General features: G+C 56.0%; 10 protein-coding genes across 10 annotated transcripts; 7 read left to right on the top strand and 3 right to left on the bottom strand.

The window, feature by feature from the left end:
* Positions 1-117: 117 nt before the first annotated feature.
* On the bottom strand, positions 118-806 carry J3D65DRAFT_686308 (uncharacterized protein; the record flags this gene model as incomplete). Its single annotated transcript, XM_066803826.1, has 3 exons — positions 590-806; positions 325-533; positions 118-272 (listed from the first exon to the last, which is right to left on the bottom strand). Exons 1-3 carry the CDS (start codon positions 700-702, stop codon positions 118-120), a joined length of 477 nt encoding a protein of 158 aa, XP_066651309.1. The 5' UTR covers positions 703-806.
* Positions 807-988: 182 nt separating this feature from the next.
* On the top strand, positions 989-1,487 carry J3D65DRAFT_661848 (uncharacterized protein; the record flags this gene model as incomplete). Its single annotated transcript, XM_066802614.1, has 1 exon — positions 989-1,487. One exon carries the CDS (start codon positions 989-991, stop codon positions 1,427-1,429), a length of 441 nt encoding a protein of 146 aa, XP_066651308.1. The 3' UTR covers positions 1,430-1,487.
* Positions 1,488-5,357: 3,870 nt separating this feature from the next.
* J3D65DRAFT_116292 (uncharacterized protein) lies at positions 5,358-6,022 on the top strand. The gene has a single exon (XM_066793781.1). The coding sequence runs from the start codon at positions 5,497-5,499 to the stop codon at positions 5,968-5,970; it is 474 nt and encodes a 157-aa protein (XP_066651307.1). The 5' UTR covers positions 5,358-5,496; the 3' UTR covers positions 5,971-6,022.
* A 2,040-nt stretch (positions 6,023-8,062) lies between these two features.
* J3D65DRAFT_525992 (uncharacterized protein) lies at positions 8,063-9,945 on the top strand (the record flags this gene model as incomplete). Its single annotated transcript, XM_066796642.1, has 3 exons — positions 8,063-8,381; positions 8,430-9,619; positions 9,889-9,945. Coding segments are annotated over 3 exons (1,566 nt in total), but the record flags the coding sequence as incomplete, so codon positions are not given.
* Positions 9,946-10,747: 802 nt separating this feature from the next.
* On the top strand, positions 10,748-11,814 carry J3D65DRAFT_116267 (uncharacterized protein). Its single transcript, XM_066793780.1, has one exon. The coding sequence runs from the start codon at positions 11,162-11,164 to the stop codon at positions 11,765-11,767; it is 606 nt and encodes a 201-aa protein (XP_066651305.1). The 5' UTR covers positions 10,748-11,161; the 3' UTR covers positions 11,768-11,814.
* Positions 11,815-12,306: 492 nt separating this feature from the next.
* On the bottom strand, positions 12,307-13,836 carry J3D65DRAFT_637740 (uncharacterized protein). The gene is made up of 2 exons (XM_066801540.1): positions 13,539-13,836; positions 12,307-13,487 (listed from the first exon to the last, which is right to left on the bottom strand). The coding sequence occupies exons 1-2, from the start codon at positions 13,810-13,812 to the stop codon at positions 12,769-12,771; spliced, it is 993 nt and encodes a 330-aa protein (XP_066651304.1). The 5' UTR covers positions 13,813-13,836; the 3' UTR covers positions 12,307-12,768.
* A 513-nt stretch (positions 13,837-14,349) lies between these two features.
* J3D65DRAFT_647962 (clustered mitochondria-domain-containing protein) lies at positions 14,350-18,367 on the bottom strand (the record flags this gene model as incomplete). Its single annotated transcript, XM_066802362.1, has 5 exons — positions 14,350-15,309; positions 15,361-17,625; positions 17,647-18,066; positions 18,123-18,178; positions 18,247-18,367. The coding sequence occupies 5 exons, from the start codon at positions 18,365-18,367 to the stop codon at positions 14,350-14,352; spliced, it is 3,822 nt and encodes a 1,273-aa protein (XP_066651303.1).
* Positions 18,368-19,600: 1,233 nt separating this feature from the next.
* Positions 19,601-21,238, top strand: J3D65DRAFT_559858 (uncharacterized protein; the record flags this gene model as incomplete). Its single annotated transcript, XM_066797430.1, has 2 exons — positions 19,601-19,647; positions 19,843-21,238. 2 exons carry the CDS (start codon positions 19,601-19,603, stop codon positions 21,236-21,238), a joined length of 1,443 nt encoding a protein of 480 aa, XP_066651302.1.
* Positions 21,239-21,610: 372 nt separating this feature from the next.
* Positions 21,611-25,232, top strand: J3D65DRAFT_661843 (uncharacterized protein). Its single transcript, XM_066802613.1, has 2 exons — positions 21,611-21,684; positions 21,748-25,232. The coding sequence occupies exon 2, from the start codon at positions 21,762-21,764 to the stop codon at positions 24,798-24,800; it is 3,039 nt and encodes a 1,012-aa protein (XP_066651301.1). The 5' UTR covers positions 21,611-21,684; positions 21,748-21,761; the 3' UTR covers positions 24,801-25,232.
* A 9-nt stretch (positions 25,233-25,241) lies between these two features.
* On the top strand, positions 25,242-27,775 carry J3D65DRAFT_116098 (uncharacterized protein). Its single transcript, XM_066793778.1, has one exon. The coding sequence runs from the start codon at positions 25,372-25,374 to the stop codon at positions 27,550-27,552; it is 2,181 nt and encodes a 726-aa protein (XP_066651300.1). The 5' UTR covers positions 25,242-25,371; the 3' UTR covers positions 27,553-27,775.
* The last annotated feature ends 56 nt before the right edge of the window (positions 27,776-27,831 follow it).

Genomic DNA, 27,831 nt, shown 5'->3' with positions numbered 1-27,831 from the left:
AAATCTTGGCCTGAAAACCCGATCCACAACGCCTGAAGCACTTCCGCGCAGCTGGCTCATCGCAGGTCTTTTCGACCTGTTGGGCGACGAAGGTGAGGATTTGGTATTGGTAGTTCTTCACACTCTCTGAGTGGGTGCGGGCATTCCAAAGGCCCAGAAGGAGGAGATGAAGCGACCGCCGAGCAGGATAGCGATGTCCTCGTGAGGTACTTCATGGTGCATGAAGTAAAGTATCTGTCGAAGTTCCTTCTTCTTCTTTGGCGCGTCAAGGGCTGACCAAAAGTTAGTGGTGGAGTAGTCTCGTAGGAGCTAAGATTGATATACCTTCCCGGTTATTGTCACGGGCCCTGTTTTCGCGAGCCAGATCAATGTCGTCTTCATGTTGCATAACATCGTCAAGGTATGACGACGTTCCAAGAAGAACAACGCGACGACCAACAAGCCTGCTAAAGGGCGCTGGAGTGCGGGGTGGATCTGATCGCGGGTCATATGGCGTGCGCTTCCGCTTGAGAGAAGGAGGGTCATTTCCGAGGCTGTTTGAATTGAGTTAATTGAAGCTATGGAAATGTTCTCGCTGATGGGCACTCACTCATCGGGGTTGTGGTTTGTTGCGGTCCTCTTGGGTGTCGAGGGAGTTGGCCTGGGTGTGTCAGGAGCCTTGCCTTTGCCTCCGCCGCCTTTGCCGCTGCGTTTGGGGGGCATGCTGTCAAAGTCGATGAGGATTAGAAAAGTGGTGTGGGCGAAGGATGGAGGAAGCGTTCATTCACTCCTATGATCACCCTTGAGGAGCATTCATTCACTGCTACGCCTGCGCTTTGGGAACATTCATGTACCACTATCATTTCGCGCGGGGAGTAGTCGTTTATTGCTGCACTATACCTATATAGAGAGTAGAAAGAACTACCAATACTAAATCCTCACCTTTATTACTCAACAGGTCAAAAAGATCTACGATGAAAACCTCCGCTTGGAAGTCGACTTGGCCCAGATGACCGAGGATGCCAGGATGGACGATGTCTGGACACCTCTTTTTCGGATCAACAAGGTTGGTTTCGTCCGGGAAATGTGGAGCGTCTGTGACTCCATCGTCGACTTTACCGCCATCTTTGACCCTCCCAACAACATCAGCGATGAGACGGCGGCCCTACTCAAGCGCTGGAGGGTCTACATCTTCCAGGTCTGGCTGGAGATTGCAGAGGCGGAATTTCGCTACCGCCTGTTGCCCGCCAGGGACCCGGACGTCGCAGAGGTCTTCGACAAGGACGACAAGATCTTCAACTTCTGGGTTAAGCTATCTGACAAAGTGAAGAAGCCAACCCTCATGGAGTTGCAAATTATCCCTGCCACTGGCTTCAGGACCAAGAGGGTTAGGAGGGATGTCCAGCCGGAGTTCCGCCCCAAGTCGGCGGGCAGGGACCCTGACGCTTGAAGTCAGAATGAATGGTCATGAATGAGCATCACGCTCACTCGGGGATTGGGACAAGGTTTTGCGCGGCGGAATCAAAAGATTGCGGCCCATATGGCACGAGATTCGGGTCGGAACCGCACGGGAGGGGTAGGGTTTTCCTTTCGGGGGGGGGGGGGGGGGGGGGGGGGGGTGGGTTTGCAGAAACAAACGCGCCGCAACATCCAGATCAAGTTCGTCTCCAGGAAGCAGATCGGAAGGAAGAGCCAATACGTTGTTGACACAGAGGGCGAGGACGGAATCGAGACTTTCGCCTTCCCTCCTGACTCGATACCCCCTAGCACAATCACCATTGCTTACCTGCGGAGCTGGGTGGCGACACTCTTGGAATCGATTCCAAATCTCCGAAGTGTTACTACGTGTGAAATTGGGCCAGGACTTTCCAGACCAGGAGGAACAGGAAACCGTGTTTGATGTATCCCGCGCGATTACATGTGTTATGGTGGGCCCCAAGGAGCAGTCGTTCACCCACCCACTGCCTGGATCCACAACACCGAGTTCCTCACTTGCCCGACAATGCCCTCCGTGATGTACCTATGTACGTCATGAGTGGTTGAGAAAGGCGGTAGACAAGGACAGTGTAGAACGCACAATATCCTCAGCCAGTTTCCTCGCACTCCATCTATCCATTCACCCATCCACCCTGGCCCTTCTGTCCGTAAGATTGCCATTCGGACCGCCCGGCTTTTGTTAGAGTCCCGCATGCCATGCTGAAGACCCTCGACGGCCTCTTCACCCCCACTCGTTCCCTTGTCAGTCGTCACAGAGAACATATACATAGTAGCAGGGCAGGCAGGTAGGTATCCATAAATACCCGAGACACCACCGCGTTGGCCCACCATCTACGTCCGTCACCATCGGCATCGGCAGCATCTCCACTCTATGGCAGCAGTTGGTCACGATCTCGATTCGAAACACAGTCCCGCGTCACCACTCACCAGTCGTCCGTCCGTCCGTGTGCAAGCTTCCATCACACGTCCGTGGTGCTGTGGAGAGGGCAGGGAGGGCCAAGATTTGGAACATTCCTCGCCGCCTCAGTTTCGGCACTTGGAGATGGGCAGTACCTGTGCCCGCCCGCGCCTCCCTCTGCTCCTCACCTAACAGGAACTCCTGCTCCTGTTTGATTGACGCGGCGCGGGAGGGAGGGAGGCTCCGTGCCCGCGGCCGTGCCCCTGCCAGCCTGCCCCGTGCGCGGAAGAGCTACAACCAACTGCGCCTTGCGGCAGATGGATAAGGCTACCTACCTTACGTAGGGCAGGTGGATAGATGGGGTTAGTGGTGGTGCGCAAGTGCGCGTCCGTCTGCCCTACGAAACGGGACCAGACCAGCGTGAGGTCCAGACATGCGTGGATGGACTTGGCATGTATCCAGAGCACCGCACCGCTCAGCACAGCCTCTTTCTCGTACACGCGAGGAGGAATGGTAGTGGATGCTCTACAGCCTCATCGGCGTTGCTTTGCGGATCTGGTCTGGATTCTTCCGCAACACGACGGAGGGTGTGGTGCTGCGGCGGAGACGGACGGGAACAAAGTTGGGTCGAGAATGGGAGAATGGGGGAAGAAGGAATGGGTAAATCGAATGGTGCGATTTCGAAATGCGAGCCGCAAGAGTGCTGTGCTGCGCCACGGGAACCGAACGAACGCGACTGGAGAGGAGGAATAGTACAGGTCGCCAAACTTACTTGACTGCAGCTGCTGCGGGCCTGCTGAACTCTTGCGGCTTGCTACGCACGCCAGAGCTAGCGCTGGGTGACAGCGGGAGGTGGGTGGCAGTGAGGCCCGGCTGGCGTTCCGGCGGTGCGGCGGCTCTGTTGCACGTCGCGGAGCTTCCTTCTGCTCGATCGGCTCTTTACGAATTGACCGTCTTTTGTGCCGCGCCGTCACCATTTGCCGTTGGGAGGATTCGATTCGACGCCTACAAGTTCGATCTGGATGGTCTGGGCTGCGATGGCCTCAGGCGAGCGGGTGGGCGAGCGGCGCAGCAGCGTCTGGGGATGTCAGTATCAGATTTGATCGCGTGGCCGCATAGTCCGAGCCAAGTCGGTATAGAACGATGAGATGGGGTATGTGTCCTCTTTTTCTTTCTTCGCATCGAGATTGGCCGGGAGGAGAAATGTGGGATTTGAGGGATCGGGACGATGGCCAAGTGGTGTTCAGTGCGCGAGACGTCATGGTTTGAGATGTGGAGGGTAGGATTGCAAAGTGAAGTGGGTTTTGCGGGAGCGACCAGAGAAAGACAGAGCACAGGGCAAAAGGTGGAAGAAGAGGTTGATCGACAACAGGTTGCGGTAAGGGATGTGAGGAACGATTGACGTCTTGGAAAGCCATGAGCAGATGGACTCTCACACCTCGACTCGAAGTTGGCCAAAACCTGATTTTGCGCTCGCAGTGACACGCAGCCCATGGGACGGTGTGGTGTTGAGCTCCATGGCCGCTGCTTGCTCCCGTTCTTGTCTGCACATCTGTCTGGTGCAGCAGCTGCGTTGGAGGTCGCGTCTCATCTGCGGTCCCGAGACCCCTCTTTTCTGCCCCCTCCCCCGCCCAGCCTCGACCGCATCGTCCGAAAGCGCGAGAGCGCGCGGATTGGTCATCATCGGTCCAATCCGAGAATTGTTTCTGGTTGAAAGGTTGTGTCAGGCGGAGCGCTGCAGCGCGAGTGTGTCTCTTGCTTGACTCGACACTGGCCAACAAGGCTTTGATGAAGCGTGTGTGAGCAAGATGGTGTACACGCGATTAGCATAGGCGAGCAAGCATTCTGGTAGCTGGAGCCGAAAAATGTACGACCACAGACGATGCGAACCGCCATTCGTAGGGCTACATGTAGTTGCTTGAGCGAAGAATGCCTGCTCACTGCTGCAAATGAGGGGTGCAATGCCTTTCAAGTCGTACATGCGTGAGCGTCAGAGCGGGCATTTGCATCTGCGTCGAAGAACAGGATACAAGGCTGGCCTGGTCAAGAACAGAGGGTGTGAGAGGAGAGGTTTGTGAGGTGCTCCGGGGTCATGTCGGCAGTGGTGGCTGCAATTGGCGCTGATACAAAAACATTGGCCGAGACGCGTGCGTGCAGGACGCTACGGCAGGTGTGTGCGGAGATGGACAACGAATCTTGTTCAAAGTTGGCGGAGGAGTTTTTGAAAGATAGTGCAAACTGCGGACACAATTGGTTGCCAAGGGGATTAACGTCTCATGGCGGCTGCCATTGGCCAGAATGTTGTTTTGAAAGGGTGCATTTTACAAGGTCGCAACCGGAGCTGCATGCCGTGATTTACCTGCTGTACTCCATCATTTTGGAGACCACGGGCTTCAGCCTGTGCAAAAGAGCTCATGTGAGATTGTGGACGGACGAGAGATCAAGGGGTATGCCGGTGGATCGAAGCTCAGTCATTGTCGGCCCACCGAAGGCTTCGAGTAGAGTGACACAGGTCGACATTTTCCATGGTATCATGCTTGAAGCCACAGTTGGATTCTTGCCGTTGACGGCCAGAGCACTAACGCGGGGCGGCCGTTAGTGCTGTTGGTGCCGTCCGGGGGGCTTGCGCGGCAGCTAACGAGCCGGTCAAGCACTGGGCTGCAACAAGGTCGGCACCGGGATAGGGTTGTGGCGCTGGACGTTACACGCTCGACATCGCCTACGACTGAACCATGAGTTGAACCAAGGGCGCCAGTAGGTCCAGGTCCTTGTCCACGTTGACGAATCACGCGTCTCCGGCACTTTGCAACACAATTGTAGACTGGTAGACGGTAGCGAGAGCATGCCGCATCAGGTGAGGTTGTGCCTGTCCTTGTCACTGCCTGTTCTTGAGCCCTTGGGTCATCTGGGTCATTGACGCGCCGTCAAGCAGTCGTCTCAATCGGGACCAAAAAATCGTATCTGCAAACATGGACGTGTTCGACATGGCGTGGGTGTCTCTGGTTTCGATAGTTGATTCGCTTGGTGATCCAGACCAGGTGGAGTTTGCAAAGCCACATCTATTGCCTGTCTTGGCATCATCCTGATAGACTAGTCTTCGAGAAGGCAAACGGGCATTATGCATGCAGGGTTGCCTTGTGGCCACCCTTTCTTTGTCTTGGAGGTTTTGGTCTTTGGCCTCATGGTTCAAAAAGTTTTCGAGCCAAGGTGAGGAATGCTTAGCTTCCGGAGAGCGTCGTTCTGGCGCATTGCGTCCTGTAGCGCAGCTACGTGGTCAAAAGGCCACGCGAGAACCAATTCTGCCTGCAAGAGTCAGCAGAGGGTCCACTCCATGTGCATCTAGACCTGGCGCCGTCTTCGAAGGTGTGCACAACCGCGTGGTGAATATTCAGGGTCTGCGGAGCTTTTCATGCTTATTCTGCCACAATCCTCTCAACTGTCTTGAACAGCAAGTCGAAAGTCGTCGGAGATGCCGTCGCAGAGGCGACCCGGGGTCGGTCATGGTTCAGGCGACCAGGCAAAGAGGTGAAAACGGCGACAAGCTCTTTGAGAAAAGAGGCACATGGGCAGTGGAAAATGTTGGGGCAATATTCTGACAGCGCGGGCCAAGCAATGGATGAATGTGTTGAATCCTGCTCGGCCACACCCGACATGCACCAGGTGTCGGGGCGACGATGATTCGCCGGATCGGACACGGCGGTCAAGACGAAGCGGTGATGTGAGTCGGCAAAGCTGGAAAAGGGGTGGGGTTCGTGTCGGCAGTCCCTGTGGTTGTTTCTGGCAAAGGGTGCAGTAGTGTCTGGGTCGCGTCAGCGGAGAACGCTCAGCTGCCATGAGGCAAAGGAATCAAAGTCCAGTCCCCCTGAGGATAGCTGTGGGCGATGACGTGTGGCGTCGCTGGGGAAGGGAATTCTCCGCGTACCTCATTGAGCAGAGTGCAGAGATGACCAAGGCCTACCACGTTCCGCTGGGTCGAAGAATGATGGCTTGCGCGGACAAGGGCGATCACGACGTGGGCGGCGAATGGCAGCGCGGGCGCGGTCCAGGTGGGCAGCGGCGGGTAACACGGTGGCTGCGAGCCAATTCGCAACGGGCAAAGCCGATTATGCGAGCCTAGGGCGTCAGATCTGGAGGCTCTGTTGGAGGGTGGTGGTGCAGGTTTTGAGCCGGCAGTATGCGCCATTGCGCAGCTGTCGATGGAGAAGGGAGGAGCCGTGACAGCGGCAAAGCTGAGCGGGTGACCTGTGGGTGGAAGTGGGTACGGTACGGCGGTGTTGGTGGTGGTGTGGTAGAGAACGGGCACGGCTAGGGCCCCACGTCGATCAAACGTGCCGGGTGCTGAGAAGGGGAGCAGGGGCAGCGAGCCAAGACGCCGTTACACAGAGACGATGCAAAATCGAGTCTGGTCTGGGTACAGTACGCGTGACGGAGCGTCGTGGTTGTGGCGCCCGGATGCAACGTTGAAGGGGGGGTGAAGAGAGGGCGAGAGGCAGAGGGTGAACGATGGATACGGATGGCGGACGCGGTGGATGAGGCGGAGAAGAGGCGAGAGAGAGAGAGAGAGAGAGAAAGAGATGGAGAAAAGAGACAGAGAGGGAAAGAGAAAGAGAGGTTGTTGTTGTCGTCGTCGCCACCGCCGCGTCGTGATGCCCCCCGTGGTGTTGATGTGCAGGGGTCGCGGGCTCTCCTCCCTCTCGCTTCTCGGCCTCAGTTTCAACTCTCACCGAACCCACTCTCACTTGGTCACCTCAACTCCAAAGACGACTTGTGCCTGAAACGACGTCCGTTTCGGCTCGTTTCGTCGCCGCCGTCGAGCCCACCGCGCTCGATTCTGTATAGCAGCCGGAGCGCTCTTCGGCTCATGCTACAGCCGCCTCTGGCTGCGCTCCTTCAGCGTTGCAAAACCTGACCTGACATGAGATAGCCAAGGCGCCTGGATGGCAGACGCCCGCCGACTCGCCGGTCGTGACGGCAGCAAAAGACGGCCCTCGTCCTCAATCGCCATCTTGCACGACCCCAAGTCTTATAGCCCTGTCTGCCCGCCAGCTTTCCTTGCCCTACGTTTTTGGCCCTGTCCTGTCCTGTCCTGTCTGCTCTGTCGCTCTTTTGGCTTGCTTGCCGCCTCCCCCCTACTCTCATTCGACGCCGCTCGTTACTGTCTAATAATCTCTCGCCGCTGGCAGCGAGTAGTTGGTCCTGGTCTCTCACTTTCCGTTCTCCATTCACTCTTTTTTTTTTTTTGGCATCATCTACGACCACGACCACGACCACGACCACAACCACAACCCACCCTTCTCTAGGCCTCCCACGTTCTACAGCAGCTACACGACCCTCCTGCCATACCGACTACCCGCCTGTCTTAGCTGCATTCGTACGTCTACTCCTATGATCCCCACGAGCCCTCCTCGCCCTTGCCTCGGCGAGCCCGCAACCACCCTTCAGGCGGCTTGCTCCCCATGCGTGTCATGCATTACTCGATTCGTTCGTCGTCCTAACTGGCCTGCCAACTAGTCCTCGGCCTCCGTTGACCTTCGTTCCCTTCGTCGGCCCTAAAAATGGAATTCAATGCATCTTCCCAGTACGTCTTCCATCACGCGTGGCCGACCCTCGACTCTGACATTTTATAAAAGTTATGTTCCGGCACATGGCAGTCCCTACGTCTTTGTCCAAGACCCTTCGCGGAACGCGAACCAGATCATGTACCCTTACGGTACCGGTTCTGTGCAACAATCCACCGCACAGCCACACATTTCCGAGCCCGCCTCGCGTCCCTACCAGCCCTCGAGCACGTGGTCCGTATCACAGCCAGACATCATGGCCGTCACCGCCGCATCGAACAGATCCAGCATCAGCGGAACAAGCTGGACTTCGGCCCAGTCCCTCGACGTCCCCTCGACCGCTGGCCAACGTCCGGCCAGCATGAATGGTCCCGTCTATCATCCCAGATACAGCTGGTCCAATCCATCGCCCTCTGGAGACTACTACTCACGACCTGTCATGGACACGGGTAAGTCGCCTGTTGATGCGCCTGTTTTTCTCCTGACGTCCTTTTCAGACTCATGGGGCCAAAAAGCTTGCAACATGGACATTCCTAATATGGATCAAGAAATGCCCGATCTCAACCCTGGGTACGCGGGCGGGGACGAGAACAACCCGATTATCGATCTGAGGCAATGCGCCGATGGCAATGCGGCCAATTACTTGCAAAATCCTAGACAGCGCCTGTCCAGCGCGTCCGTTTCGACTTCGAGCACCGGCTTCATGCCCGATATGGGCACTTACGAAGACTACTCCGAACCAGACAGTGTCTCTTACGCCGCTTCTGACATGGAAAATTGGGGCAATTATGATCCCACGTCAAATCTCCTCTCCCCATTGACATCACCGCAAAGAAATGACCCCGTACGAACCGTGAGCCGAGGAAAGACATCCCCAGGTCCCCAGCAATCTCAAGGAGGTGTCCGATCTTCGCCCTATAGCATGGACACCACTCGCCAGAACCGTTGGTCTATTGCTGGGCCAACTTCGACCCCTATAGCATCTGCTGGGCGCAAAGTGCAGGACAGGTATTCGGCCATGTATAGCCAACGTCTGAACCCGCACAAAAGCTACCACTCCATGCCTGCGTGGCCTCAGCAAGTCATGAACATGCCGCAGCCAGGCATGCTCTCGTCTCAGCAGCAGCTCCCGTCGACCCATGGCCCCTACTTTTCCTCTCCCGGGGGAAGACTTCAGCTCGACGCACCGCGCCCACTGCCGTCTCAGAGCTTCTACGGCCTGCTCCAAAGCAACGATCATCACAGTGGTTGCTCCGCCCACTTTGCCGACTTCTCTGATCCACCCAACCTTTACCAATCCCTCCAACAAGAGCCGTGCGACCCACCCGAGTCCGACATGCACCCTTCAGATCCGGACATGGTCCCAAAAGAGCAAGAGCTCCGCTTCGAAGGTGACTTGTATACCCCACGATGGGTGCGGGGACACGGCAACAAGCGCGAAGGATGGTGCGGCTTGTGCAAACCAGGGCGTTGGCTCGTTCTCAAGAACAGTGCCTATTGGTACGACAAGTCCTTTACGCACGGTGTGAGTGCCAACACGGGAGCCGCCTTTCAGGGGCCCAAGGAAACGCGCCGCGCTGAGGGCAACTTGGATGTCTGGGAAGGCCTATGCGGTACCTGTGGCGAATGGGTGGCACTGGTCAGCAGCAAGAAAAAGGGTACGACGTGGTTCAGGCATGCCTACAAGGTGCGTATTTCCCCATTCTATCCCCCCTGGTCACCCCTACCATTTCTACCCCTTGTTCAACGCTCGGGCCTTGGGTTCCCGGCTGGGCCTTGAAACACATTCGCCCTACCGCCTCAAAATTAGTCACATTTTCACGTTTCACCCTTTCCCTCCGGTAGACCTACCTCCGCGTTGCCCGGCCCGGGTAGCTCGCGAAACCGTCTCCATTCTGATGGTGGCCAACCACACAACAAGCCGGCCATGTATACTGACAAATTGTTCCTTGCTAGTGCCATACTCATCCAAAAGCAAAAGACGGACCCAAGCGCCGCCGGGAAACCCTCGCCCAGCTGTCCAACCAAAACATCAGCACTACCCCGACTGCGCAACCCTCGTCAACAGGGTCTGCTTCCTCTCGTCCCGAGGGCAATCATGGCGTTGCGGATATCAAGCACGAATCACAGCAGCAGCAGCATCCCTCGCTGAACACATCTTTCGCCGGCCACCATGGACACCATTCGCAATTTGACTCGGCCGTAGACATGTCGGACCCGCGAAACAGCAACCACAATAGCCCCTCGCCGCATCACCACCACCAGCAGAACCACCAGGCTTACGCCGACTTGGTCGGCATGCAAGGCGGCGGCGGTGTCGGTCGTGCCGGCAGCGCAAGCGGCGGCGGCCGCCAGTTGAACCAAGGCGGCTACCCAAACAGTTGGGCCGGCATGATTTAGTGTCCCTGTAGATGTACCTCTTTGTGTATTCGGTTTGTGCGATCACTAACGGCTGAAATGGTTAAGAGACGGGTCGGCGGCTCTTTGGTTTCACGGCGGCTGGTTCACTGCACTGATGGAGTGCGGTACGTTCCTCGACTGTTTCTCGCTTCGCTTCCTGCGGCTGGACGGGTTCGACGTTTTGCATTTGCACTCGTGCCGACATCATTGTCTTGTTCTTCCTCTTTCGTTGGGCATGAGATTCGGAAGGGCGGGCAGACATCTTTCCTTGGGCATTTTCACCGCCCCATTTGTCCATCGTCGACATGGGCGTGTTTTTCTCTCCTTTCTCCTTTTTCCATCTCTGTTTTTTGCATCATCTCTTCACCACCTTTCCCAGCTCATCAATCTCTTCACCCACATACCCACATACCCCTCATCCCCTCCTCATCGATGATACCCCCCTTACCACCTAGATTGGGTTGGCTGGCTGGCTTGTTGATTGGTTGGTTGGTTGCCTGTCTTCCCGTCGATATTCGCAGCGCAAGCCGGTGGAAATTTGTCGTTATTTATCTAGATAGGTACCCAGCGTTCCATGATTTTCCTGACGGTCTTTTTCTCAATTTGGGCATGCAAATAGCGAGTTGCAAAGTTTTTGTCTTACTGTTGCGTCTGCTCCATCGTCTTCGTTGCTCAACGACCTTGTTACATGGGCGGCGTGTTTGACTGCTTGCCTTGTGTCCATGCATCTGCTTCCACTTGTTTCTGTGTGCATTTTCTCAAAGTCGTCTTCTCTGTTCTCATTTGTTCCCTCTCCATCTCGCGTTAATCCGGCATCTCATCTCATCTCATGCGTCTTCTGGGGCGTTCGTCATCTCTGCTTATTATCCAACTCACTCAAGTCACTCCTTGCCCCCACCGTCGCTACCGAAAGCTGCTTCATCTCTTCAAAATCCGCATCAATCTATTCCTTATCAGCGTTCGATCCGAGTTTTCTGCCTTTTTACACTGTTTTCTTTCAGTCTTCCCATTAACGACGTCACGGCCGAAAATCTTTCCAAGAGACGACGAAGTAAAGGACTTCAAGCGCCTTACCGCGTCGTACCGTATCGTGCCGTGCTACATCCCTGCATTCCACCTTTCAACAAGACGCACGACGGCGAGACGCCGCTGCAAAAACTACGACGACGAAGACGAGCAAAGGAGCAGGCATGACGAGGATAGGTGGGGACGGCACAGAACGGTACGGTACGGCTCCTTGAAGCGTTGTGTGCCAAGTCTACTTTCCGTTGTCGCAAGCGAAGAGGAGAGGAGGAGGAAGAGGCAAAAATCCAGTCGCTACCGCACAAAGACGCAACGCGCACAAAAAAGAAAACAGAAGAAAATGTCTTTTACCATCATCATCATCATTACTGCGTACGTTTTTCACTACAAGAAGGTGTGTACGATAAGCTAGGCGACTTCCCTATCATCATCACCATTGTCATCATCATCATCTCACCGTTTCTCTTAAAAGTTGCTTCTCTTATCTCACTTTACCTCGTTTTTTCTAACGCATGCACGCGAGTATGTATGTCTGTAGGAAGTGGTAGTCGTAGTGGTGGTCGTAGTATTGGAGGGAGATGGTTGTTGTTAGGTTAGCTAATGGATTGTCTTGATACTGTATGTACGTGCCACGGTGCCGTGTGTACCTGTCCATCGGCTCACCGGCTTGATGCAGCCACAATAGAAGAAAGTGCCATCGTGACTCGCAGAGTCCGAGTTGCCTGTCTGTCGTCTTCCTTAATCGCTCTCCATGACCATGGCAGCTGGCGAGGTTCCGACGGACTGGGAAAGAGGCCGTCCGCTGAGCAGAGGTCTGAGCGGAGGTGCATGCGGTGGGCATCGAAAGAAACCGAAGGTGATCTTGCAGCGCTGTGGTGGTGGCATCCGGGACGTTGCCGTGCAGCACTGCAGCTACCTACGCTCCTGAAGCATTTGTTCACCAGCACAGCTGCCCTCCAGGCGATGTAGTTTATCGCCGCGACTGATGATTTACCCAGGGAGTCACCATTTACTTTTGACACACACTGTAGAGGGACCGGACCAGGCCAGAGAACAAATTTGCGGTTGAGAAGACTGAGTGATGACTGGATTTCTTATGGGAGCTACGACAATGACATAGTGACTTCTGGGATAGAAAGAGGGAGAGAATCTTGAGATCGAATCCAGTCAATTCAGTCCGTCAAACCAACTGAACATCCAGCCGCCAGACAGACGTAAACGCCGCTGTCCCATCACAATTCCATACCGCCGCTTGACGCCGAGAACGATAGACGCGCCTTTCAACCCGTCACACCTGCGCCAAAGGACCCAATCAGGGCAGCACATCACCTGCTCGGTCTTTCCGCCTGCTTCGTGATCCAGTTGAACCGAATTGGCCAGCTAGCCGTGAGCATGCGTCGATCAAGCCAATCCTCACACATCCTCAACCCAGGCAAACAGCACAGCAATCGCAACCGTCGCCGCGGCCCACACGCCGCCAAAGCCAACCGCGCCTATGGCGTTGCCGCCCTCGAGCGCAAACACCGAGTGGCCGACCGTGTGCGCCATGCCCACGGTAACGACCGTCACCGTTCGCCGCAGCAGCACGCGCGTCCCCTTCTCGTACCACCAGAAATTATACAAGACGTGCTCCCACAGGCCTGCCGTCTCGGGGTTGAACGCCTTGCGCTTAGCATCGGCCGTGTTGTCGAGCGCGCCGAGTGAGGGCGTGAGCAGGAACTCGCGCGCCGCGTAGCCAAGGGGCAGCATGGCGCCGAGCAGGTTGACGAGGTTGGCGGCGTGCGCCATCTCGAGCGTCGGGATGCCGTCAAAGTGGGCTACGAGATGCTGCGTCAGGAAGCCCGTCGAGAGGGCCGTGTAGAGCGCGACGGCGAAGACGGCAGCCGCCAGGAGCGACGTCGCAGCGCGCGTCTGAAAGTCGTTTATGATGCTGCGGTTGGGCACGGCGGCGCGGGGCGCATTTGTGTTGTGCGCCGGGGCGCGTGGTCGAAGGAGCCGCGTGGGCAGAGCCACAGAGATGGCATCGACGGCGAGGCAGAGAATGGCGCTGCCGGGGGCGACTTCGTAAAAGGTAGTTAGGAGGAAGAACCAGGGAGCGTGAGTGAGGACGCTGAGGGACAGGATGTCAATGTCTGTTCTTGCATTAGCACATGATGAATCCGACAGGGCGCCTTGATCCTCACCATCAAAGTTCCCAAACCAGCAGACAGCGAGCTCAGAAAATTTCCACGCCAATGGGGCCAAGACGTGGAAGTCTTCCGTGCCAGAGCGCGTAACAGCGCGCAATTGAGGGTCCAGAAACTCGGATCCAACAGAGAGGAGCGCAACCGAGGTGCTGGAGCTCAGTAGAATGAGCAGCAAGAAACGGAGGTATCCTGGCAGTTTTGCTGGGCCAGTCGGTGGCTCAGAAGCTGTAGCAACCGCGTTCTCACGCGCCATCTCGTATTTTGGGGTCATGGAGATGGATGTTCGCGATGGAGACAGCCAGGGTGCGTTGGAAGAGACAGCGCGTCAAGCTTGTGTTTTGGTAGTGGTCTGTGCTCCGGCCAGTGACGCAACACTTGGCACCGTCTGCACGTGCCGGGGCGTGGTGCCGGGGTGCCCTTCAGTTCCGTACCGGTCCTTACGCTTCCATCCTCATAAGCTCTTGCTCCTCGTTGGCCGAAGAGTGCGTGACAGGTCTTTTTTGGTCTCTCTACACTGATACTGTACATCCAATTGCTCCGTCTGAAAAGAAAAAACGATACCAGAGTGGCGATTCTTTAGCTGATACAACTCATCATGCCGACTTTTATACCCATAACGACCATTCCAATGCGTGGTGGCAGCAAACATCAGCCCGCTCGCGACAAAGACCAATGCTAGAAAAAAGACTGCCGCCGCTCAATATCTACGCGAAGAGAGGGCAAAATGATGCGAACCGAATGACAAGAGAATCATAGACGGAGCCGGCTTCTATAGCCAGGTGCCATCATGCTCTTTTCGCTACAGCGCTCAGTTGCCGCCGGCACGGCCGGGCCTTCTGGGCTTCTGCTGCTGCTTCTTTTTGCTGCTCTTGTTTTGGCTGTCGCCCTCGATGTACTTGACAAGCTCCTCGATGCTCTTCTTGTGCAGCTCGGCATCGGGATCAGCAGAGCTCGATGCGGTGCGACCAGTCGCCTCCGACACCGTCTGACCAACGCGAGGTTGAGGGCGCAGGTTCTGGCGGGGCGTCAAGGGGATGCGGCGAAGGCGGCCAGATTGAACATCCCTGATCTGCTTGGCGTGCAGGACTGCGCTCTGCGTGAGTTGCTCGAGCCATGATTCAGCCTCCTTGGTGTTGCGGTCCTCGGGGCCGAGGACTTGGTTGAAGATGTTGTACGACTCACGCATGCGGTTGACGGCCGCGTGCATGTCCTTGTCTAGGGCAAGCGCCTGGGAAAGCTGGAAAAGAAGCGTAGCAGTGTTGACCGACTGCTTGCCAGAGACATCCTCGCTCACAGCCAGGCAGGCCTCGAACCAAAGGCGAGATTCGTGGTAATGCTTCAAAGTTTGCAACATGACAGCAGCGTTGTTGATGGTGGTGATGGAGTCGGGGTGGTTGTTGCCATAAATAACCTTCCACAGCTCGAGAGCATGGCGGACATAGCCAAGCGCCTCCTTGGTGTTGCCATTGGCATGCTCAAATAGACTCAGGTTGAGGTAAGACAGGACCGTCTCGGAAGAGTCAACGCCAAGGGTGCGCTCGGCAACAATGACGGCCTTGTGAGCAAGCTCCACCGCGGCATTCTTTTCCTCGAGACTGTAGAGAAGGGTGGAAAGCTGGTGGTAGACGCGGGCGACCTCGGGGTGGAGGACACCGTAGATCTGCTCGTGCAGAGACAGAGATTCGAGCAAAAGCTCTTGGCCAAGTTCCTTCTGGTCCTGCGAAATCGAAATGCGACCGGCCTCGAGAGCCTCATCCGCAAGCGTACTCTAAATCAAAAGTCAGCACAGCGTTCATCTACTTTGTTGGGGGCAACATACCCTAGGTGATGCTTCCTTGACAATGGGAACGACGTTCTGGACGTCATCGGGGCGGAATGTGACAGTCTGAGCAGGCGTAGCAGGGGTAACAGAAGGAGAGGGGGACTTTTCACCGCCCTTCTTCTTCTTGTTCTTGCTAGAGTGGCCATTGGTGGCAGGCTTTGCCTCGGGAATGGTGATCTTGGTTCCGTTGGCAGCCTGCTCCTTGGAGAAAGCGTAGTCCTTGGCCTCGAGCTGAATACCAAGCTTGAGAGAGACTTCACGCAGGATCTGGAACTGCTTGCCGGCCTCAATCCAGTTGTTGCCAATCTCAAAGCGGAACCTGGTGAAGACCTCGTCGACAACAGCTTGCTTGAGCGACTCGGGAGTCACTTGCTCGAAGCCAAAGTCGGCGTCGGCGTACAGAGCCCTCAAGTCGGCGTCAATCTCGGCCGTAGGGTTGGCGTTCAGCTCGCCACCAAGAAGACAATTGAGAAGGTGAGCGACAGCAGCACCAATGAATGGCGAAGGCAGGTAGCGGATCTTCTCGTTCGCAACATGCTTGAAGCCACGCGCAATCATTTCTTGGATTGCCAGGCGCCTGAGCGCCTTGAGTCGGGGCTCATCTTTGTCCGACATCGAGGCAACCTTTCCAAGGTATCTGATGTTGATACCGCGCTTGTGCAGCAGGCTGGTCAAAGACTGGCCATCCATCGGGAAGCCGACATCACCCTCCTGCAGGTCGTGGACCAGGCGAGGAATAACTTCATCAGCCAGGTGCTGGCATGCAGCGCGAACATCCGACTCGTCCCGAGCGTACTCCTCCTTCTCCTCGTCCGTTTGGGGAACTTGGCCGGTGAAAACGTCGGGGTTCAAGGCGAAGTGGAAGCCAGAGATATCGACGCGGTCCTGTTCGGGCTCCTTCTTCTCGGGCTGATCGATCTGGGATTCATCACCGTCTTTGGGCTTCTCCGACTTCTCCTCCGGCTTCTCTTCAGCTTTAGCAGCTTCCTTGGCCTTAGCACGCTTCTCCAACTCGATCCTAATGTACTCCCGAAGCTTGACGCGACCATAAGACTCTACAAGTTCTGGGCGAAGAACAGCCATGCGGTGAGGGTAGTTCTTGGCTTTCTCCTTTTCGGTCTCGGTCGGTTCCTGCCAGTACTGCTCAAGCCATGCAATGTCAAGAGGAGAGATCCTGTACAAATCCAGGGCGTACTTGCGGCCATCGGTGCCCAGGAGTCCCTTGGTCTCGACACTTCCCTCGAGCTCGTGGCGCTTGTTCTCCTTGTCCCAAACGGCATGCTTCTTCACACGCAGAGCCTTGGACATTTCGGCGAACAGAGGGGCAAATGCCTCGTTCTCGGCAACAACATCCTTGCCCTCAACTCCACCGTAGTCAATCTGGTGCTCACCGGGCTCCCTCTGCTTGAAGATACCTGGGACGACGCTCTGGCCTACAATACGCTTGCCGAGGTAGTCGATCACTACGGTTCCAGGGGTGAACAGACCGTTGATGTCGAGCTGGTTCACTGCCTTGACGCCCTGAACGTCCTTGCCCGTAGCTACGCGAGCAGCCTCGTCACCTCCGTCGGTCGCAAAGGTTCCGACACCATCGGCGCCAAAGGAGAAGAAGATGTTGTTCCAGACGAAAATCTGGGCATCCTTGCTCTCCGTCGGGTTCAAAGGAGCCACCTCACCACGCGCGACCAAAACAGCACCACGTACAGCGGCCTCGTTGTAGTCAGCAAACAGCTTTGACGTCAGGCGCTCGCGGAAAACGCGGTCCTGAACCGTCTCCCGCGGCAGTTCCCTGGTCGACTGAAACTCTTCGTTCCAATCACGAAGACTATCCGTGTTTTCGAGGCCAGAGACGAGGTAGTTTTCTTGCGTGCGAGCAATGTCTGCCTGGTGGGTGTTGGCAGCACTCGAGGGCGGCGGGACAAGCCATGGGCTTGCTGGGATCGCGTTCGAAAGCTGGAACATGGCCAGAGGGTCCTTGGCATTGTTGTACTCGAGAAGCGCCTGGAACAAGTCTTTGAACGACGGAGAGAGCTTGGAGAGTAGGGTGAGCAAGGAGTGAGCAGCGATGGCCTTGGGCGCGGTCCTCGGGAAAGGATCAAACTTGTTGTTCGTCGACTTGTTCACGTAGAAGCCAGATACGTGCGAGGTGAGCTGGTACTGCTCGCCCTCGTTGGTGGTGACCTGGAGATACAGCAAGTGGCCCTTTTGGCGGAGATGGTAGGGCGGGGGGTTCCAGGGGGACAGCGAAATGGCCTTGACCGTCTTCGGAGCCGGCTCCTGGACCTGAGGGAGCAGAGTCTGGATCGATGCAGATGACTCGAAGCTATACTCATCCAAAGGCGTCTTTTCAGCTTTTGCCTCGCCCTTGGCAGGCGCGCTCTGGCCGCCGGAGGGGTATTTTTGCGCCACATCGTGAAGCAGGGACACGCCAGCTGTCACACCGTAGGCAGTGTCGGTCCTGTTCCCTGCGGCACCGATGAGTTCCCGCACCCGGACAAAGTGCATCCTGGCCTCCTTCTCCGTGTATGGGTCCTCGACAAGTGTAAGCTCGGACTCGTGGCCAATGCTAGGAACCTCGGAAAGCTCGACGAAGTCGTTGATGCGTTCGCCATTGTGTTCGAGGTGGAAGCACGAGTACTGGAAGGTTTGCGGGGTGTCGATGATGGATTGACGCAGCTCCTGGACTTGCTCTTGTGACGAGGCCTTGTACAGTCAGCGTTGGCGGCAGGTGGCACACGGCGTTTGCGCAGGATACTCACGATGACTTGGGTCTTGAAAGGCTCGTGGGGAAGCTTCACGTTGAGCGTGAAGACGGCTGGTTATCAAGATTAGCGGCAGCCCAAAAGCGAGACAAGCTGTGCCCGAGCTGCGGTATGGACATACTCTCGACCGGCTGGTCACTGCCGTCGGCTTGCGCGTGGTCTCCGTTTTGTTCCGCGACAGCATCTCCGTTGATTTGGTTTTCGGTGAGGGTCGGCTCGGAGTTGGCTAGGTCGGTCAGCATGTGTGCACGGGAGTAGAGATTGTGCACGATAGAATTGAGCACGCGACGAGGTGGAATTGCTGGGAAAAATACACACCTGGAGTCGTGGCGTCATTGGTTTGGGCCATTTTGAGACGGGAGGAGAGACCAATGCAGACGAAGGCGAAGAATTAAAGAGAGACAATGGGCCTGGCAAAGATTCACAGGGGCATGGAACATGTACAAGCGGGATTGAGGCGACGGAAGGAGCTGCGGGCGTCGAGTTCAAAAAGTTCAAAAGAGAGAGTCGTAGCCGAATGGCCCCGAGACAACCCTGGTCGCGACGGGAGCGCAGATGGGATTTTCCCCGGCCGCCCGGGCCCATCCCGACAGTCATCATCGACTCGATTCAACCATCGCCCTTATGCGCGCCGCGTCCCAAACACTCTCTCTCATGGCCATTGCATGCGCGGTCGACACGCGACACTATGCGCAACTCTCTGTCGGTCTCAGGGTGCGGCGTCGAGCTTGGTCGCCGCCTCTGCACCGCGTCAATCCCCGCGGAGGGAGCTTCCAGCAGCACGACCTCGCCGCAGAGCTGGTAGCACGTAGGTAGGTAGGTAACTCTACAGATGCTGGCCTTTACAGAATCAACACTTGTTTATTGTCCTGCTACGTGCCCCCCTCCTCATCTCCGCTCGACGGCCTTCGCGTTGGTCCGGGAGCAAATTCAAATCAGGTCCATTCACGGCCAAGCTCCAGTCTCGGCCACACGCGACTGACAGTCTGCTTCACGTCAACCTGTCAACCTTGCTGCACTCCACACCATCAATTTCTTCCCCTTGAACATCACCCCTTCCCTCCAGTCCTTGCCTTGGTCACCTCTCCCTCGCCCCGAGTGTCCTTCCTTACCAGACTCCTCGCTCGTTTTTTGCTCCATCGGTTTCTTCTCGGATTATTCATTGATTTCTTTCCCGTGTTTCAAACAAGCCACCCATGCTCAACGCCGCGTTGCGCTCTCTGTCGTCAGCAAGCCCCCGGGCCATTCGTTTCGCTGATGCACCCGTGACCCGGAGCCATGTCCACCGTCTTCGCACGCCGTTGACCCGTGCCGCTCCTCTGCTCTCGGCTTGCAACAGGCGATACATTCAGGGGGGTTCTCCTGCGCCGCAGCCAGGCCAGCCCGATCCAACAGAGGCCAGTCCGGAGGAAGATGGCAAGCCACGCAAAAATGCCGACGAGTCGTCCAACGATTGGAAGGGGACAGCCTTCAAGATGTTTGAGGCGGCCGCCACCACTTTTGCATCCGTCGCCATTTTGGGGTACGTGACTTGCGTGCTCCCCTTGTCTTTTTCTCGTTACCAAGCATCAACGTCTTCTTCACACTTTCTTGTCGCTGCGCCTCTTCACTCCTTCTCTCGCTCCATCTTGCAACGAACCATGACCGAACTTGCCTCAACGAGGCATTGGCCGCGAAAAAAATGCATTCAATTTGGGCTTGTCTAACGGCTCTGTAGGCTCGTGGGTTACAGCTACACACGATACTACAAGTACATGATCCTCGAGAAAATGGAAAATGCCTTCAACCCTGGAGATCCAGTCCTGGATCTTGCAAGGGGAAAACCACCACGGCCGGAAGAAGCCGAAAAGGGCCATTGGATTGTGCGCGAAGAGCAGGAAAAGTTCAACGCCATCATGCGCGGCGAGGATGTAGGGCGTTATCATCTTCTGATTGGCGAAAAGGGCACCGGGAAAACCTCGATGCTCATCGAAGCCATGTCCAAGATCAATGGCGAGGGTGTCGCCATGATGGAAGCTCATGCTGACCCCGAAATCTTCCGCATTCGTCTTGGAAAAGCACTGGATTTTGAATATCACGAAGACAACATCGGATCGCTCTTCTCCATCCGTGGACCTCGCGACGCGTCTGCACTGCTCGACATCGAAAGAGCTTTCAACAAGCTGGAAAAGGTGGCACTTCGGCGAAGGGAAAAGGTTGGCCGACCCCTGCTCCTTGTTATCAACAGCGTCCATCTGCTTCGAGACGACGAAGACGGCAAGGACCTGCTCGAACTATTGCAACAAAGAGCCGAGCAATGGGCTGCTGCCAACCTCGCCACAGTCATACTCAACAGTGACGACTACTGGGTGTATGAGCGATTGAAGCGCTACGCGACTCGAATGGAGGTGACACCAGTGCGGGACTTGAACAAGACCCAGGCCATGAGAGCTTTGGCGCATTACCGCTGGCGATACCATGGAGAAAGTCCCCCAGAGTCCATGCTTGATGAGATTTATTCCAAGATTGGTGGACGACTGTCATTCCTGAGCCGAGTCGCAAAGGCCAGAGATATGATGGGAATCTGCGACCAAATCTGCGAGGCCGAAAAGACGTGGTTTCTGAACAAATGCGGAATCCTTGGCGAGCCCATGGACGACGACGTCATGGATCAGCAAAAGTACGCTTCCGCTGCCATGGTCCTGGCCAAGGCGCTCTGTGACATGGAGAAGGACATGGAACAAACCTACGACCCTGAAAATGGCCACATTCTTCCCGAGGTCCCTCTCCACAAGGCGCGAGAGATCATGACTCGCGCCGACTTCATCCAGAGCTATGACCACATCAACATCTTCACCATCGACTCCAAGGCCATGGTACGAGCTGACTCCGTCCCGATGATGAATGCTTTCCGCGAAGTATGCAGACAAGAAGGATTTGAAAAGTTCCTCGACGAGACTCTGGATCGGATCGCTGCCATTGAGAGCTTGGGCAGGACGAGAGAGCTGACTATAAAGGACTTGTGGGAAGGAGGCAAGTACAAGTTCACGACACGGTCTGCAAAGGGCTATGTGGATAAGGAGACAACATTCGAAACGGTACCAACCAAGGAGGAGGGCGAGGACGAAAATTAGACGCAGCATGTCTGGAGTCGGCAGTTCTTGAGTTCAGCATGACAGGCGTTGTTCTTTTCGACCATGACAAGAAACCATGTCCTCAAGCCTGGAGCTAAGGCAAAAGTCATGTCAGATAGTAGTCAAAACCTTGAATCATTACCCTTTTCATACTTTGGAAATGTTCCTGATCCATGTCCTCAAGAATTGAGGGCACTGGCAGCTGTCAACAGCAATGCAGTGGGTACATGTAATCCTGTGTCGGCTGTGGCGCACCTGTGGCGCGACCAGAGTTGGCGTCATGAGGCTGAGTGATCAAATATCGCCGATATCTCCGCCCTCGGATAATTCCAGCGCACAGACCTGCCTTGTTTGTCAACACCACGCCGTGATGTCTCAACCTTGCACTTGATTCTCCACCCTTACACCCCATCCCACATTGCCCATCCAATTTTTTTGGTAGCATGGTGAGCTCCACACCAGCCATTGCTCTCCCGCCTACCTGTTGCCAGCGACTGACAATGGGCTAGATATCAGCACAAACATGAATTCTAAGCGCGCCGATCGCGCGTCGCTGTCCTACGACAGGCCTTGGACTGCCAAGCGGTGCTTGCGCATGCTGAGGCCAATTTCTAATGAGATCATGTTTTTGAAGATGATGAAGTACGGCAGTACTGGAATCCCAGCCGCGCGATCCAATCCCGCCCGCAAGCGATCCGCCGACGAAAGCGATGAGGACACAGCGAAGCCCATCAGAAGGAAGCACGCCGACCCAGACTGGGTGCCCGAACACGATGACAAGAGGCCCGTCAAGCGCCAGTACACTGGACGGCCCCCGCGGCTGGTAGATCAAGACAGATCATTGAGGCCTGGCGAACTCACAGCCACTCCCTTGATTGCCAGACATTCTGGCAACGGAGGAGCGCCGTATGCCTCGCCGGATACACACCAGGAAAATCCTTTGAGTCGTGGAACAAGCCTTGCGCCGCCTCTCAGATACCTTCGACACCTCGATGCGAAAGCCGCAAGCGATACCCCAACGGACGTCTTGACACACATCAACCGCCTGTTTTCCGGCTACAAACAGTTGCTTCTGGATAGTGCCTTCGAGCCGAAAGACATGTCGAATCCGAACGGTATGCGTTGTGCTTGGGATGAAGAGGACGACGACCACCCAAAAGGACCGCGATCGTTGATGGCAACTTGTTTGCGCCAGATCCCCATCTATATGGATGGCAGGCAGGCGTGGGAGGATGCAAATGACAACAAGGTCGATGCCAACCAAAGTGTTTACGAAGAACTTGAAGATGTGGGAACGAATGGAGGCTGGAAAAAACTTCGTCAGGTTGTTCGCGCACACGCCACAAACCTGATGGTACAAGCCATTGAAGCTGAACTTCTCGACGAAAGCCAATTCCATTGCCTCATCCGCCTGTGCGACGGCAACGACGCCGATGACAGCTGTCGGGAATTCTTGTCCGCGTTTGCCTTCAAATGCGGTCGCTTGCTACCCCCACCTGGATCCCAAGCCCAACTTTTTGACTACGGATCCGCAACCTACCCTGGAGTTACTGCTCTTTATTCATGGGCGGAACGGAAGCACGACTGGTCATTCTTCTATCGCCAAATCGGAAGCATGATTACTGCAGGGCTCTTGCCTTTTGAATGGCTGGCAACCAAATCCTGTAAGCCAGTCTGGACCAGGATCCTTCTCGCCATCTCGTGCTCCTCCAATGCAGCGCATTACGAGGCCATGAATCTTCTTCGCACTGTCCTGCTGGTCAGCTGTGGTGTCGACCCAACAAAAGGAAAAGGCCCACCATCATTTCTCGCCAAGAACTCTTACAGCGTTGTACACTTTATGAAGAAGGCATTCAATACGACGATCAGCAGCCTTTGCACAATTTTATCGTCGATAGTCCTCGTATCCAACCAGGAGTATGGCTCGCAGCCTGAAGATGCCCATGCTATTCACAGCGCATTCGAGGAAATAGCAGCTGAGCTGGTCTGCAAAGTGTTCGCAGATGGCTTTCTCGAGACTTTTTCCAAGGGCAGTGCGGCGCCTGAGAGGATCGCCACTATCCTCACGACTGTTTTGGTCATTCGAGTGTGTGGCAAGCAGCTCGAGTCACCTGTAATGACACTCGATCATTCCACAATTACAAAGGCCCTGCACACCATCAACAGATCTGCACCCAAAGCTTTGGAAAACCTTCCTGAGCTCATTTGCTCTACCGTCAAGTCATGCGGGAAGGTGAACAGAGAGGACGGCTTCACGCAGCTCCAGGCAATCGTGGTTTTCCTGCTTGGCACCGGCGGACACAAGACCTCTTGGTTTATGGAGCGTCTGGCCTTGGATTCGGTAGACGAGTTTGCCCACACTTACCAGTCTGGCAAGCAAGACCGGAAGTATTCAAGAGACGGTGAGACTTATTTTGCGTTCCTGAGGGAAGTTGAGGCAGTCGTAGACAGCCGTCAACCTGGAATGTCCGCCGCGCCGACACCTTTTAGGAGAGCACTTCGCGATGCAAACTCGTCCACCAACATGTCGCTTCAGTCTTCAGATCGCTCTGGCTATAGATGGGAAGCTGGTCTCCAGGAATGGGTGACAATCACTCCTAGAGTGCGTCGTCCTCAAGCCGGCCAAGCAGCCTGTATCAAGCCATCACAACGGGCAGCGACGCGCCTAGCTTGGGATGAAATCAAGTCAAATCCTAGATTGGGTAGTACTCTCTTGCACCACACGACAGCGCCGGCGAATTCCAGAGACGAACTTGCCGTTGACCTGTCGAGCCCGTTGAATCCGCGACGCGAGAGTCTTGAGTCGCAGGACGAATCATCTACTCCAAGCTCTCCAGGAAGCATGCCGACTCTGGCAGGACCATCTACTAAACCCAGTCGCAACTATTCGAGCCCGATGGTCCTGATTCCCGCGTGGAAGCCATCAAGGGCTATTCAGCACCAATCTCCTCCAAAATTCAAGACGACCCTCTCAGGAATGCAACTCCGCCGCCGCCAACGCCGCGAGGAGCCAAAGGTCGCTCACAACCAGGGGCTCCGGCGATCAGCTAGGACATCCAGGAGGGTGAATACGAACATGGACACAATGTCTTCCTCCCTTGGTTCAATTGACAGTGGCTTCGCAACCGAGTTCTGGTCAGACGACGACAGCAACGCCGGAGTCGGTGGAAAGGGATTCGGCTTCTCCTCTGCTTCAACATCACCATCGCTGCTGTCATCTGAGAACCGTGATGCTGATGACGATGGTGATTCGCCCATGATGGAGGAGGAAGATACTCCAGGAAGTATCACGGTGGACGAGACGGACGAGCTCTCTCTTAAGCATAAATCGCGCGCACGACATCCATCTCCTTCAGTCGTCGTTCCAGCTCCACGTCGCCGCAAATCGACTCGCTCGCAACTTCGTTCATCTTCTTTTCGTCAGGAAGAAAAGACTTCCACTCGGCTCATTTCTGGAGAGCCCCACTCAAAATCGACGCTCTCAAAGCTCCGCACTACATCCAAAGCCCAGGACACGCAGAAAGACGACTTGGGAAGCGAAGACGAGTTGAGCATTTTGTGATTGGAGCAAAAAGTGTCGAGGAGTTGGGCACGGAGATTCGACTTCGCTGTTTGGTTGGCCCAGCATGGCGTAGGCGCACCACATTGTTTTCATATCATTGTTCTGATACCCTGGGCACGCATTCTGCGTGAGAGGAGTGAGGAGTTGGATTTTTGCTTTTGTTTTGGGTCGTTTGTCTCTTCTTCTGGACGAGTACTTGAGGGCAAGAGCAGCAGTGCAGAATGGCGTGAAGATCGGCTCTCGAGAAGGACCAGGTGAGACGGTGAGACGACGCCTTCGCCAACAATCAGACAGACAAGACCGTGGGGCATCTATGTAGTTGTGAAATATATTTTTGTCAAAATGGCGTGCACCAGGTGTCATACACAGCGGAAGACTGGAGCAAAGGCCGTTGTTGTCGAACAGAGGCCGGTATTTGTAGCTACCCGTGAGGCGAAAATAAATGATGATGCCATGTAATTTCTCGGGCCCTAAATCAATGCCGTTTGATGGCTCTGACTAAATACGAGTCTAATCGTCGGACAGAATACGGGAAAGGGGAAGGAGAGCACTAGAGCGGACAGCTCCGTTCATGGCGTCGTCTTTGACATACAACCAGCGTTCTGGCTCGCAGGTGGATCAAACAGAGGCGCCAGACGAGAGGTGTGGTGCAGGGGAAGTGCGGGTGAAACAGGAGTTAGTTGGTGGTTCGGCAAGGGGGCCCCACCTCAGCCCAGCTCTCCCGCTTCAAACCCACACGTCCCAAGTGGCCCGGCCTGCCGCGACCAACCCGACATCTTTCTTGCTTGCTGATTGTCAGTGCGCCAGCTCGACTTCACCCAACGTCCGTCCTGCCGCTTTCAGCACTGCCAACTGGGTGTACCGCGAGCGCCAACCACCAACTTGCTTCGGGAGGAGAAAGAGAATGTCATTTGATCTGCTGGCCGAATTCGCGAAGCCATCCTCAACAGCCGCGCCGCCGCCGCGAGCTTCCAAACCGACGGCTCCGGCTCCGGCTCCGGCTGCGGCTGGATCGGGTCCCGCATCTCAGTCAGGCAGAAAACAATTCTCCTTCTTCGACGACCTGACTGAGCTCAACCCGCCGGCAAACTCGACCGCGACCCCAGGATCATCCAACGACTTTGGCGCCTTTGGGGGCTTGGCCACGCTCGCGCCAGCGGGACCAACTGGTCCCGTGCCAGCGGCTGCAACACCATCCGCACAGCCACCACCACCAACAACAACAACACCGGCTCAGGTCAACATCAGCAACAACGACGAAGATGACGATTGGGGCGAATTTGCCGATGCTGCGGCAGCGCAACCCCCCGCCAATTCGGCCTTTGCGAACTCGAATCAAACCAAGACCGCAGCGGATCCGTGGGACAGTCTCCGCACTGCTACCAGTAGCCTTGCCAGCAATACAGGAAACCTAAAATTAACGGCCGCTCCGCCAGCAAAATTGAATAGCAGTCCACTTCCGGCAGATGACGACCCGTTCGGTCTCGGCCTTTTGCCCAACCCGAGCATCCAAACCAAGAAACCGAGCGTACAAAGCGTACCTGTTCCCCAGGCTCCCGAGAAGAAGCCAACTTCACCACGTGATCCCTATGTGTTGTTCGATGCCGAAAATCTCTCGGAAGAGGATGACTTTGGCGACTTTGAGGGTACGGCTGAGGACAAGCCGGTGCCATCCCAGCAATTGGAGCCAGCGAAGCCAGCAAAACCTGCGCAGCCTGCTCAGCCTGCTCCGACGACGGCTCTCAACATTGATAGTTTGATCAACGACCTGGAACTATCTGGGGGTCTCAGCGCAAAAGCTCCTACGTCCAAGCAGCAAGATTGGAAATCTAGCACGTCGGCAAAGCTTGCCGCAAGAGCAAAGGCACGCCCAGAGTCGACGCCAATTAGTTCGGCGGGAACGAGCCCAGGACCTCCAACGGTGCGAAAACTACAACCAGCCGCTCAACCGGTACCTCTACACGATGAAGACGAATGGGCCGATTTCGCAGAAACCAGTGCTCCAAAATCAGCATCCTCGCAGCCTGGCCTCCCGGCTGGTATCACGATTCCCTCTACACCCAATAGCCCTCCGGACCCTCTGCCCAACGCCCTCCCTCCTACCAACATACCACCGCCTTTCCTTTTGCTTGGTCTCTTTCCTCCAATCTTTGCATATGCCCAAAGCACCGTCTTCAAACCTCTGGGCGCACAGCCGCCCCCGGTGCGATACCAAATCCTGTCGCACGAGCGCACTATGAGGTTTCTGCGCTCCTATCTCTCCATTGGCATCGTGGCAGCGCGCATCATAGCGGGGCGCAAGCTTCGGTGGAAGCGCGACGGGCACCTGGCACAGGGCATGAGCATTGGGCCAGCGGGACGGGCCGGGGGCGGAGGAATGAAGGTGGTCAAGCTGGACCGCGGCGAGGAGCGGCGCGAGGACTCGCAGGTGGAGGAGGTGGTGAGGGCATGGCGCGAGCAAGTCGGGAGATTGCGGTCGCTGGTGGTTCAGATGAATTCGAAGCCCGGCGCGCGGCTGGGCACGGTGCCCGAGGTTGCGGAGACCATGGCAGTGCGGACGGCGAAGGAGGCCGAGGGAGGAGTGCCAGGGACCAGGCCGTGCGCGCTGTGTGGACTGAAGCGCAACGAACGCGTCGCCAAGGTGGATGTCGAGGTGGAGGATAGCTTTGGAGAGTGGTGGGTCGACGGGGTTAGCATGCACCGGGCATGTCGGAATTTTTGGGAGGGGAACAAGAACGGGCTAAAGGGTTGAGGAGTTCCAGGCATTGGCGAATGGTAGGCGAGCTAAATGCAAGAGTTATTTTGGTGATGTATGTAGAGGACAGGGAGTTGGGGGCAAAGAATGGGATAAGCGCGAGGCGTGGCGTGGCGTGGCGCGTGTGCTGCAGCTGTGGTGAAGTCATGGTTAAGGTTGTGGTGGATGGTCGATGAGTCGGCAGAGCAAAGTGAGGTGGGTAGACATGTGATGGCTTGGAGGCGCCAGTCAGGCGGTGCGCCCCAAGCCCAAGCCGCTACGTCGAAGTTGGGATGT

Source organism: Phyllosticta citribraziliensis (assembly GCF_038025025.1).
Source record: "Phyllosticta citribraziliensis strain CPC 17464 chromosome Unknown J3D65scaffold_12, whole genome shotgun sequence".
Classification (NCBI taxonomy): domain Eukaryota; kingdom Fungi; phylum Ascomycota; class Dothideomycetes; order Botryosphaeriales; family Phyllostictaceae; genus Phyllosticta; species Phyllosticta citribraziliensis.
The sequence above is the reverse complement of the archived record's forward strand: the minus strand, read 5'-3'. Positions and strand labels throughout refer to the sequence as shown.